At 37.1% G+C, this 13,686-nt stretch overlaps 1 protein-coding gene across 3 annotated transcripts in view; it reads right to left on the reverse strand.

The window, feature by feature from the left end:
• Positions 1 to 13,686, reverse strand: part of CFTR (CF transmembrane conductance regulator) — an 87,969-nt gene that overhangs the window by 43,613 nt on the left and 30,670 nt on the right. For all 3 annotated transcript variants that reach the window (XM_030257297.4, XM_072921614.1, XM_072921613.1), the window contains 2 exons: positions 13,122 to 13,304; positions 10,347 to 10,538 (listed from right to left, as the gene is read on the reverse strand). In XM_030257297.4, coding sequence (XP_030113157.4) covers positions 10,347 to 10,538; positions 13,122 to 13,304 — 375 coding nt within the window. The remainder of the gene's footprint in view (positions 1 to 10,346; positions 10,539 to 13,121; positions 13,305 to 13,686) is intronic.

Below are 13,686 nucleotides of genomic sequence, written 5' to 3' on the forward strand. Positions count from 1 at the left end.
ACTCTTGTGTCCCACTGGCAGGGGTAGCCAGAAATTTTCTTGAGAGGAGTCTTTAGCACTGAAATTGATGATCCACGTAAACCATGGAAATTCATGGAAGTGGAGACAAGGAGAATGGCTCATGTGCCTGAAGGCTGTCTAGTTTTTCTACTTTTAGAGTTGCTCTAACAAAAAATATAAATTCTGTCTTCGAGCCTTACCTGACCTACATCCATAAGCCAATAATGTGACATCGCTATCACTGTGGTGGATGTACTTTCAGCAGATTTTTCTCCAAAACACAGGCTGGATGAGCTTCCTGTGCCTCATGGCACCCAGGCTTCCAGAGGATACAATTTCAGGGCTGTTTGCCATGCAAATGGAAATCCTTGACTGTGCCAGCAGCACCATACTGCCTGTGCACACCTTCCCACTCCCAAGGCAGGAGTACCCCACAGCCAAGGAAGCTGACTAAGGCATCCAGTACCAGACAAAATCAGCTCCAGTGTTCCCATGCACCACACATATTTTCTTTTCAGTACAGCTTCTCGGGGAAAAAAGAGTGGCATGCATTATTTCTCAGAACCTGAGCTTCTGAGAGAGATGTTTAGGCTGTGATCTGGAAGGGGTATCCAGTTTTGGGGTTTCATCCTGCAGGCAGCCAAGAGCCTCTCTGCATGCTCTCTGCAGAACTCACAGAAATCCTATGGCTTCCACACTGGAAGACACATGAAACACTATCAGGGCAGTACTGTCTGGGATTCTAAGTTGAGCTGGTCTCTGTAAGTTCATAGTTCATGCAAAGACACATACAATCCAATTTTGATGGCCCCTGCTGTGATTTTGATGGTAAATCACTCTCTGTTGGGCAGCCTATTGGCATTCCAGACCTTTATGGTTTTACAGAATAAATAAATAAATAAATAAATAAATAAATAAATAAATAAATAAATAACTATCCTTCCAAAAAAACTGTTTCCTTCTTCCTCCCCTGCAAATTGCCCTGACCTCAGGAACAGAGTGAACAATGCTGTTCAGACTTGGAACAGTGACAGATGAAGGGTCCAGCCACTCAAGAACTAGAAATTGACTGCCTGGTCTGTCAGGAAATGGGAGATTCTCAGAACTCTTTAATTTGATAACAGCATTTACTTCCTGACTTAGAGGATTCTGACCTTAAAATCAAGATGCTCTTATGTATGGCAAATCTATTGTAGGTGATTTTTAAATTATTATCACATTAACTAGTTATTTCCCTCTCATAAATGGAGTCATACAAGCAAATCCCTAGTATTAACATATCAGCTCAAGTATTTGCAGAAAGAGGAGAAATGTGAAAAACAGTGCCAGCAACAGTTTTAAAGAAAAAATTTCTGAATGTGACAAAATCACCTTCCTATAAGTCATTAAGTATTTAGAGAGAACACATTAAATTCTGGTATAAAATAATTTTTAGCGTTTATTCGAGACAACCTGGTCAGGTCACTTTTGGTCTCATTATGTACGCAGGAGTCATATTACTCATCCGTAAATTTGGCATTAACATAGGGGTTTGCATGATTAAGTATCCAGATCTCTAAGCTGATTTAAGCTGTTCCCCATTTCTACCAGTACTGCAGCCTGTAATGATGCTGGTGCCCTTGCTGTTTCCTGATTCCACTCCTTCCCAAACATCCCAGGTGAAGAACTGGGCCCAGCGTGTCTTCTCCTGAAAACAGGTAAAATTCCAGCTCAACTGAAATTCTGTCCAGGGTTCCCATTGCTTTAAATTTTGTGGGATTTCATCAGATATATTTCTTTGCAGGTGTGTCAACATGGTATATTAATCAGGCTTTTAATGAGTTCCCCTTCTGCTCTCCTCTACCCTTCACCTCAAAATAATATATGGCATGGAACAGACAAAGTGCTTTTCAGGCTGTAATTATAATAATTAAAAAATGCTTAGTAATTTCTTTCAAAGGTGTAAACAAAGTAATGAAGTCCAATAGGCACACAATGCTATTTGTTGGAACATGCATGACCTATTGTAAAAAAGTACATAGGGCTGGTCCCAACACATCCTTGCTGTCATTTTATGCAGGAAGTGAAATCAAGCCAGGGACAAATCTAATGTAATGATGCTGAACAGCAAAAGACTCAGCATATTAATGAAATATGAACTAGCCACTGGATTTTCTTTAATATATCTATTTCTAAAGGCTTAAATTGAGAAACAGGTTGGTAACTATTCATATATGAAAACCCCTACAGTTGCCACAGACATTAATTACTTTAATGGATGCCTCTAATATCAGGAGCAAAAAAGTTGCACACTTAAAAAGAATGCACTCTTTTTAATAGCTATTTGTGGTTTTTTGCAGTGAAAATGCTATATTCATCTACCTCAGCAGCAAAGGGATGGTCCTCATAATAACTGTTCTTGGTAAGGAAGAATACAGCCAGGATAGCTTCAGGGTGAACAGGAAATATGATCTTGTTATTAAAAAAGGAAACCTCAGAATGGACTTCACACTCCAAGTCTTTTCTGTAGAGATTAATTGTTATCAGAATAATTTGATAAATCATTAGCAACAATGAAAACTATAAAGCACAACAGAAAACAGTATTTAAGAACCAAGAGTTGCTTAATATGTCCAAGGTTACTCAAACTACTCAAACAGTTCTACTGATAGAACCTAAGTATTTTATATATGTGACTTCTTTTTCTTCCTTAAGTTTGTCCTTGATTGTGTAGGGTTTGATCATCTCTTTTCTGCCTTCTCTCAAAAAAGACAAAAAAGTCATGAAACTGATGGAACAGAGCAGCAGTCCTGACTCTCTGCATTTCATCTTCACTCTGTTTCAGTTCAATATTTACCTTCAGTTTTTATTATAGTCACCTCTACAGTAATCTTTACCCCCTTCTTTTTTTTCATTGCCATTAACATTCCCTATGCTTTTTTTCTCAGTTCCCAGAAAATCTCCCTACTCTCATTGCTAATGAAGTACTTCCTTTTTCATCATCATCTTTTGAATTTTTAAAGTTTTGAAATCAAGACTTGTGTTTCAGACTCATACCTAATACAGAAAACTTCTATGAATTTTTAAAATATGAGGAAATTTCAGTAATTTCTTGTATCTTGGCTTTTAGGTAACCAGCCTGAACATATTTGAATCCTCATTTTCCTGGGAATAAGCCAGAAAACCATATTTATTTAGGTATTTCAAATGAGATATTTTTAAAATTTTATTTAGTTAACTCTCTTCACTCTCCCCATGATTCTGTAAGCCAAGGCTTTTGTTAGACTTTAGCTGAACCATTTATGAAGGATTCATGATCCAAAAGCATAAGCTTTGTTTTTGCAACAGTTTGTGACCTCAGTGTCAGACTCACCCAAAACTCACATGAATGCTATGGCAAAATATTTCCGTGAAACAGGTTTTTGAAATGTGAAGTAGTCAGTGCACTGCATGTGGGTAGGTTAAATGCAGGGTAAGAGAATTAAACATGATTTCTGCAAAGACACAGAAGACAGGACAACATCCAAGGTAATCAGTCTAGAGCCCTGTACCTAAAACAGGGAAAGGGATGGGGAAACCTGTGTTGACTGAAACAGTTTTTAAGCTAAATTATATCAAAAGGGAACATTGCAGAGGGGGTTCTGTTATACGTATTTATGTGATCACTGATAAACTTCTTGAAGTCAGTGCATTTGGGAGTTTGTCTCTAACTGAGATGTTCCCCTGCTTTAAAGAAACTGTGCTAGCTTCTTAACTTCCGGTTCACCCAGAAAACTCACTGTCTGCAGCTTCACAGCTGATCCGCCAATGGTTTTGGGCCACAGATAAGAATTTCAGTTGGAGTCTGTGTAGGCCAGTGGATCACACCAGTGTGGGATGGAAAAAACATAAAGGTAGCCAGCTTTGGGGGCCACATGTCTGAGGTGCAACAGTGGTAGTGGGTGGTTTGATGTGGTGCTAATAACACCAAGGTTGTAGTTTCAATCCCCAGATGAGCTTAAGAGTTGGACTTGATTATCATTGTGGGTCCCTGCCAGCTCAGGGTATTCTGTGAGTCTGTGACAAACTATGTGGACTTTCTGCTTGAAAGAGGCATTTATACTCTTTTAGCTGTTTATATTAGGATGTAATAAACTTCACCTTGACATGCCAGGGGCTCTCCCCAGCTGTGAAGACAGGTTAAGTTACTTGTTCGCACATAATTTACACCATAGACATGTACCTGATTAGATAACCAAGCTACCATTTAATACCCACTTGTAGAGAATTACGTACCACAAAGGACTCTGTCCACAGTTGAACCCTTTATTGTTCCTCTCTTCCACACAATTTGTAATCTGCCCATTTCCCTTGTGAAAACAAGGCTCGAAATCAGGGATCAAAATCACAGTACTTCACTCACTCACTCACATGACTTCTCAACGCCTACTGATTTAGTCATGTGGCAAAAAAACCAAACAAACAAACAAAAAACAAAACAAACAAACAAAAAAACAAAACAAACAAAAAAACAACAAACAAAAAAAAACCAAAAAAAAACCCCACCAAACCAACCAAACAAAAATCAACCCAAAATCATCACAGATAAAAGGAGCTGGAGCAGTACATGGGATGCAAGGATGTGTTTCTGTTTTGGAGCATTCTGAACACTGCAGTGAACTTCTCTCCCCAGGGTGGATATCCTTTGCAAGGAGATGTTGAACGCACAGGAACACAAACCTGGGCTTGGCCCATTGAGTGTCTCTTTCTATAGTTAATCTCTCCACAATCTAGTTATTAGATGAAAATTAATCTCCTGCACTCCCAGTAAACCCAGCTCAAAACCCTACAGAATCTGACCACAAACTTCTTTAGTACTATTCTATAATTTAATTTCACATGGAAACACTTCCTCTATTTGCATGCCGTGTTAAACATTACATTCATGAGCAGCTAGTGTCTCTCAAATGACAGCATGTGTTTACTTAGAGAGTGGTAATCTCTCAAAGGTAGTTTGCCATTATGTGTTATGGACTCTTAGGTAACAATTGAAGGATCACATGAATTAACTAGATGGGAAAATATCTATCTTACATAACAAAAAGGTAAAACTAGAAGTTATGGAAGTATGGCTTCAAAAATCATAAACTAGTGGACCCACTCAAATGTGATAGGATACTTATTTATTTTTAAACATTAATAACAGGCTTCCTTCTGTAGTCTTGACTGGAGGAATGCTTTCTCTTAGGATGAGTTTGTTCAATGTTAACAGCATTTAAACTGTTTCAACTGTCCAGAGGTCTTACCTGCTTAAGTTTTCAAGTTATTACATAAGTTACCACTAACTGTGATAAAATCAAACATAAATCCCACACCATGTATATAGCAGGCTACTAATACTGATTTTTCAATCTAAATATCTGAAAATAAAGTCAAATTCCTTTCCAATTTTTCATAACATGATTAAAAAGAATATTGCAAACCCACATACCACCTACAAATTAAATCCTACAAATTTCAATTTATACTCATGTTATCCCTGCCATTACATTAATACAACCTACAATTAATACAATCCTTAGGGAAGGCACATTTTTAGAATTGCTTTAAATTTAGTGGCAAGTTTCCACAGACATACAAACTCTGGAAGTTCACATCTCTCAGTGGCTTTTACAATATACTTGGTCCTTAACTTGATGTGTTAGGCAAAAGTTCAGACTCTCTTGCTACAATTTTTTATGATGAATGTGATGAAAGATACTTGATAAAAAGGGTAAACCACTTTGTCAAAAGTGCTGCTGAGGCAGCACCAATTCATTTTATCTTACTTTTTGAGTACCATGAAACTTGCCAATGGGGGGCTGCCTTTAGAAAATGTGCTCAAAATCTATACCATTTGCATCTTATCTTCTCTCTATTATAGCATGCCAATATAAGACTTCAGAGTTAATTGATTTGAGGTAACACATGCAAACTCAGAAGTACTCTTATTAAAACAATCAATTTCAGAAAAGGTTCTAAATAAAGGACAAATAGTAAGGACTATTGAACTGTGCTGGAATGGTTTAACCTAGGAGTTTAAAACCTTCACCTTCTTATTTGCTTACTGCGACCTTAATTTTAGAGAGCATATTAAATTAGGCATATATCCTGCTTTCTTGCTTGCTAAAATAATCACAGTTTCTCAAGAAAAGGAAAAGAGAGCAAGAAGGTAGTGGAGAAGGAACAGGTAGCCCTTTTCCTATGCATCTTGAAAACTTTTTACTGTGTTGTTTTGCAGAGTGTGTTGCGTAATTTAAATGCATTGGCATTTAAATTGAATTCAGCATCACACAAAAATATGGGATATGTCTACACACAACCTACATCTCATTGCAGTCATATTCAGTATATGCCAGGCTTTCAGAAAGAATTTTTACCAGTAAGACTGCTTCTTTTGGCTATCAAGAACACTAATGAAACTCTTAATTACTGTCCCTTTATCTCAACTCCAAAGCACTCATTTTTGTTCTTTCGGCTTTTACTGCTTTTCTCTCAACCTCTTCCCATTTACAAGCTGTAGTAATGAGAACAACATTGCAAAACACGATTTTAACTCTTCTGATGCCCTACTTACTCTCAAAGGAAAAATATAATCAGGAAATGTAATTGTAATCAAGTTCTTAATAATTTTGCACATATAAAACAGGATACACTGCCATTAAAAATATACACAAAAAGGTAAGTTTAAAAAGTGTCCTAGGCATACTTTCACTGATGCACTGAGATGCAGTTGAGAACCCTTCTCATGATTCTTCCAGTATTATGTACCTGTACAGTGGCATCCTGAAATTATGAGGAGCAGTGGTACATAGATCTGACAAACTTCCCTCACTGAGCCTTCAACATGTGGCTGTCCTTCATTATGGATCATTTCAACAGCTCAGATCTCATGCATTCAGACTGGGCTGCACTGTGGTGTCCCCTTGCCCTTGCTCTCCCCATGTGCCAGAGAATGCTACAGAGAAGAGCTCTGAGAACCAGGGACCATGAATTACACCTTTGACACTGTACTGCTGTCACGTGTGTCATCCAGTGGGACTGCACTCCAAGGAGCACCATTAAAACACATGCTTCCCACACATGGACTCACAAACCGTATCCCCTGTAGGAGAATTCCCTGTGTCTGACTGCCCATCAGTCACACACCCGTGTCAGGGGCATCAGGTGGGACAACAGCCACGCTGTGCATGAGAAAAAAGGACACTTGAGAGACATGTAGACACTAATTAAGCTGTGACCTCAGGCACAGACTGACATCCTAGTGCATTGTGCCCTACATAAACGCACTTTGTCAAACCATCTTGGTATAGCATTTCTGAGGTATGCAGATCTCCAATATATCATAACAATTTTCATCTTAATCTTCATCTATCTTCTGTTTCACAGTACATCATGAACAGGTATAATGGCACAGCTGGAGGGTAGGTGAATTGTATCAAGGCAAAAAGGTTAAGATGGGAGAAATTTCTTATGAGATTGTAGTTCAGGAAGTACAAATGTAGCTACCTGAACTACTTGGACTAAAAAATGTCCCATTTCAGTGCTCTAAATTCCTATAAACTTATGTGAGCTCATAAAATAAATTTTTAAAAAATCCTCTTGTTGCTCATAGTTTCACTGCTTTTCAGTAATATTTTTTGTGATTAGTCAAAATTACCTGGAGAAGAAATCATCTTTTTAACCTTCCTTTTGATGGTTCCATACACAAATAGAACAAAATGCAAAGCTGTGAGAACATCTTTTAGAGCAACATAAAAAATTCTTCCCTTCCAGACAAACCTACCAAAGCAAACCTGTTGTTTAGATAATAGCTAACATAACCAGGTTTGCCATTCTCTACAATTTTACAGAATCTAACATAACAAACATTCTAACCTCTGAATAAAGATCTGATTTCCCATACAGGGAAAATTCTATTATTGGAGACCTAAAAATATGGAAAACTCTGGGAAATATTTACTTGCACTTTCCATCTTTCGTAGTTGCTTAGAGATAAATTTACCTTGCATACTTAGCAACTCTAAAGAGACTCTAAGTGATACCTCCTTAGTAAATTAACTACATACAAAATCAAAAATTTCAGGCAGGAGAATGTAGCACTGAATTTTGTGAAAATTCTCATGCACCCCAAATTACATAAGTGACACTTATCATTCTCATATCTCTATAGAACTAAAACAAAGTGGAGAGCACCTTGTATGACATCACCTGGCTTCAGCATCCTGTTCCGCAGCAGACAAGAACAGGCTGTGTGTGACAAGAACAGGCTTCCCTGTTTGTCTGGGAGCCTCAAACCCACGTAATTGGTATGATATGACCCACATCTGCAGTATTTCATTGGCACTAATAAAGAAGAAGGGGAAAAGACATCAAATTTTCAAGTTGGACTAGATCTTCATTTTGCTTCCTTTGTAGGTTGATGGTGGAAATGGCAAAGTTAAACGGGCACTTCACAGACATATTACTTCTTACCCTTCTAATACATCTATTTGTCCACTGGGTCTAAGAAGATGTCTTTGTATTCCAAAAGCATTTTGGTGAGTATAGAGCTTGGAAATAAATGTGACTTAGCCATTGTTAAGAGCTCTATATTAACTGACTTGGAGCATATACGCAACAATGAAATAAACTCTCTTGTATCACCAATCCTTGGTTTCTGAGGGCTCCACATAAGAAGTAGACTCAGCAGGCTGTTTTCAGGTGGAATATATAGCTACCTAGGAAGGTTGCAGAGGAGGCTGCAGAGTAAACTCAGGCAAAACTCCTCTGCTTTCTCCTTTCTGAAGACTGAGAACAAACACCCTCACACAAACTCCAATGCAAAGCACTAATATAATAAATCCCTAAAAGGTCACACTGGAGAATAAACAGGGAATTAATATTTGAAATCCATCCTTCAATCTGCCATAATGAGTCTTGTTTGGTAACTAATACATGAAAGCTAAAAGACGAGAAAGTATAATAATAGCAATAAGGTAATGCATTTGGCTTCCTTCCAGACTATTCTGCCTTCTCTTCAGGGCAGCCCAATCTATTCAGTCCAGGAGAAAAAAAAATGTATACATATCAAACCTGATCTCAAATAATAAGCCCTGCTAGGAAGTGAAGCATATCATTCTGCACAGAGCTGCACCAACACAGATCAAAGCTGGCTTGATTGAGCCTGCCTGGAGAAAAAAGGAGCTGCAGCCTGCTGAGACACTGACCCATCCCATGGCCACTGAGACACCGAGCTGTCCCACCAGCACTGAGACACTGAGCCACCAGCAACCACCTGCTGCTCTAGGAAGGGCCTGGCTTGGGAAGCCTCCTTGAGCTAAGGCAGGTTTGAACTGCTGAAGCCAGTTGTTGCTTGGAGCTTTGGCATTACCTGTAACTTTCACAACTGGGTTTAAGGACAACTCCACAGAAGCTGTTAATTCTACTGTCTTGAGTAGCTTCCCAAAAGATTTCCAGCAAACCAAACCAAAAATCCAAACATAAACTGAAGTGGCCAGAAACATATAGGGAAATATTACTTTATTGCTTAAATGAGATAAAATGCAGTAGTAACCTTATTTTTAAACAGACTGGCTATGGTTTCTTGCTTGACTGATGCTAAAGAAAAATATGTTTCACTATGTGGCCAAAAGAAAAATTCTGTTCAGCACAGTTAAATATTTAATGGTTTTGTGTATTACAGACAAAATCTTAGCAGATTTTGCAAAGGTCTCAAATGCTAGCTCCTTTTGGATCTTGCCACGTGTAAAATATATTTCACTCCACTACCCCTGCCAACATCAAATACATACAAGGACATTTTAATGTGATTGTACTCATTGTGGGCTACATAAGGATCAATCCTGCAATTATTTCCAGTGTAAGAACTTTGAGTGTATACATGGAAAAAAAAATCCCAAATTTAGTCAAGATTTTCTACTAAATAATTCAGATTTGTGCCACAACATTCCAGTTATCCCTGCAGCCATTTTTGAAATGCAAAAGAAAGAAGAAAAACAGGTTAATTTCCAAAACTGTAAGGAAAAACTTCTTTATGTAGAAATAGTATGTTTAGCATACAGCATCAGTATGTTTACTCAGGTTTTTAACTGGCAAGGAAGGCTGAGAAGGCAGACATGATATATCTGAGCCAGCTTACCTAGCTTCTGTTGTGTAAACTACCAGAACTGTCAATGTCAGTGCAGCTGGCAACAAGGTGACTTGCAATTCCACAAAATTGAGATTTCAGGCTGAGTTCCTTAAATATCAGAAATTTCTCACTTGCTTTAAGCCCAATTGCCATACCTTTTCTTTTGGGTTTTTCACTTGGGCTGGGTCACAGGTCTTAAAAGTCCTAGATGACTAACCTCTTCTAGTTGGCAGGCTTTGATGACACTCCTGTATCGGTATTCATCATAGGATAAACCAAAAATTATGTTCTCTTTTATTGTTCCAGGCATGATCCAGGAGACTTGAGGTGAAAAGGATATCCTTCCACTGTGTTTAATTTTACCCTGCGAAGGCTCCAGTTCTCCCATTATCAACATCAGAAGAGAAGTCTGAAAAAACATTAACACTTCATTAATACATCAAAGATCTGTGCAACAAAAAGAAATGTTGCACATAGTGAAAGTCACTCTGTTAAGTCACTTAAATGGCATATTTGTCTCATCAAGAGTGTCCCTGTAAGTACTGATTTAGTGCAAACTGCAATTAATGGGGATTTTCTTGGTATGTGTGATTCTGAAAGGCCTCTAATATAAGAGAAACTTAATCTAATAAATGATAAAAATTGTGTAAGATAGCTTGTAAAAAAAGACACACTGTTGCACTGTTATTTTAATGAAGCTATGAATAATTTTACAAGGTAAAAATTTATCTGAAACACAGACATAAGGTACTAGTATTTATAGAGAATTCTATTTGATTTTTCAGATTATCTTTGTACAACATAGTTCATGTTTATAATTTTGCTAGTGCTTATAAGTTTTTTATCTGTATTGCCTTAAAAATGCAATTTCTCTGTGTAAGTATATACAATTGTTTAGTATGATCTGAATTTTCCTCTGTAACTGTTAACTCATTTACGTGAATGCATGACCTAAGTATATTTACTATTTCCCTTCATAAAAGAATTGATTGCAATTTCAGTACTGATATGTTATAATTTCAAAGTTAATCAGTAGCTTGTAGTAACCTTGTCACACATCATTGGCTACTAGATCAAAGGATAGAATTGAGAAATACACGGAAAAATTTGTTACAGAGACATTGCAGTGGTGTTCTTATCACTAATAAACAGTCAACAAAGCTGGGACGTAACAGCCAAAGATCTGAAAAATCTGTCTAAGTCACAGTTTCACACTGTCAAGCCTAGAAATCCTTTTGTACATTATACAATATACTGGAGGAGTCTCATGAGATTCATTCCCATATACCGGAATCTGGCTTTCCCAAAATGCTGAGTAAGAAGTTCCCAATCCTGCAGAGGACAGCCTTTTGGTATGTTTTGTACACTGGATGTTAAACCACTGCATCTTGTGCCATATAACACAAATTAAAAACAAAACAAAACCAAAACAAACCTTATCTAATACTGAAGCAATATTAAACAGCTGATGTCAGGCTTCATACCTGTTCTAGATTAAATAGTTACTATAGATAAAATTGTGCAGTCTGTTTCATGGGCCTGACAATTACTGGAATATACAGTAACAGCCTCAAAGACCATGAAGGAATCCTTACATTAAGAATGTGTGAAGGAAGGGCAGCAGTTTTTGGGGGTGATGGGTGGGAGGTGAACCTTATCCTTTGACTTTTATAAAACTTAATATTATAAAAGTTAATATTAAAAGGCTTTTGTTTTTATTGCCTTGGAAAGTGCAAATTTTTTGTATGCATATACTTACATAGACTGTTCAGTGTAATGTGAATTTTCCTTAATTTGCTATGTAGCAGATTAAAGGAGATATACATACATCCTTCAGTATTTTCTATTTCACATTTCTGCATTACAATTACCAGCAATAGCAATAGATAAACTATTCTGTAAATTCAAAAGTATCACACTAAAATGCACCTTAACACATCATCTTGAGGACAATATCATGTTCTGAGTCCCTTGCTCTCACTTGTGGGGATCATTAATGAAAAATAAGAAGCCTTGATCATACTGAAATTGATCGGTCCTTTGTCATTGACTGCAACAGACCAAAGATTTTACCCCATGCAAGTAAAGGAAATGATAATATTTTCATCAATAATTTTTTAAACAGGAGAAGTAAAATGAACATTTGTTTTAACTTTCACATTTCCTCAAAAAACGCAGTGAAGATGAAAGACTCATCAAGACTCATCTAACTACTTGCTATTCAAAGAGGAGTATCACAGTTCAACTCATTTTATATTAATGAGGTTAATGGGATGTTTCATCTGCAAACTAAATGTATTGATAACATTTTGGGGTAGTAAAATAATGAATAATCTAATCTACAACTTTGCACAGGAAACCACCAGTTTCAGCAGCATCACCCCAGGCTTTCACATGGGTCTCAGGAAGCCCAGGTGAGGCACTATAGGAACCAGAGCTAGGTGATCAGGTACACCACTTGTCCTGGGCACACTACCTGGCTATATTCCTGTCAGCCTTGTCTGGTTACAAACCATCTTGTTATCAGTTTTTTCCTTAAAATATTAGCAAGGCAGGGAAAAAAATGCTTTCTAAGCACACTGAGCCATCTGTATATCTATTCTATATTTTTCATTTTTTTTTAAGGCAAGGAGATTCTCACCATGAGCCTTAACTTTAGGTTTCAGCATGCATTACTCCTATAAAATTTCCTTTTACTTCCAATGGGAAAACATTTTGTCATTAAATTGCTATTTCCTTATAATTCTGTAACCTTCTATTACAAAAAAATATCCAGCAAAATCTATCTCATAGTGACCACAGTATAAAACTTCAAGTAACTATTTCAGGGAAACTTGCAGATTATCCATACTTTTTCCTGCAGCCATCATTTCTGCAGCAAGCACAGGATAGCAAGAATACAGTAAAAATACAGGTAACAATACAGGTAACAACACAATATTATTCCTTATAGTTACTAGGACACTTGCTGAACCAGCAGAAACAGAAATACCTTGCCTGCTCCAGTGGATCCAGAAACAGCCAATAGCTGCCCCTTCTCAATCTTGAAATTTATATCCTGAAGAACAGGAGAGGCATGAAGGGGAAAATTACTGAAGAAGAGATTGCTGTCAGTGCTAGGAGCTTTGCTGGTGTTGTTTTCCTGCTTTGCTTTTACAAATAGCTCTCCAATTCCCTGCAACATACATGGATATATATTTGATGTACACAAAAAATAAATAAAACATGCATATACAGATATGTATATCATACTATAGATTTAGGAAAATATATGAACTTACTTTTCTCATGTTACTTTTCCTATCAATAAAATACTAATTATATTATTGAATATATTTTTTTAATGTATGTATTGGACTTGTGCCGAAATTTGTGGACACAAACAAAATCTGCTTATTATAGAACCATTTTCCAATGTTTATAAATGACATAGCCTGATCCTGTTTTCAGGATGGCCTAAGTCAGCAATAACTACTTATTACAGGCCTTAACACTTATTGAAAGCTTTCTTCCCAAGTTTCTCAATGTGTATAATTTGATATCATGCATTAATTACT

The sequence above is a fragment of the Taeniopygia guttata genome, chromosome 1A (genome assembly GCF_048771995.1).
Source record: "Taeniopygia guttata chromosome 1A, bTaeGut7.mat, whole genome shotgun sequence".
Classification (NCBI taxonomy): Eukaryota; Metazoa; Chordata; class Aves; order Passeriformes; family Estrildidae; genus Taeniopygia; species Taeniopygia guttata.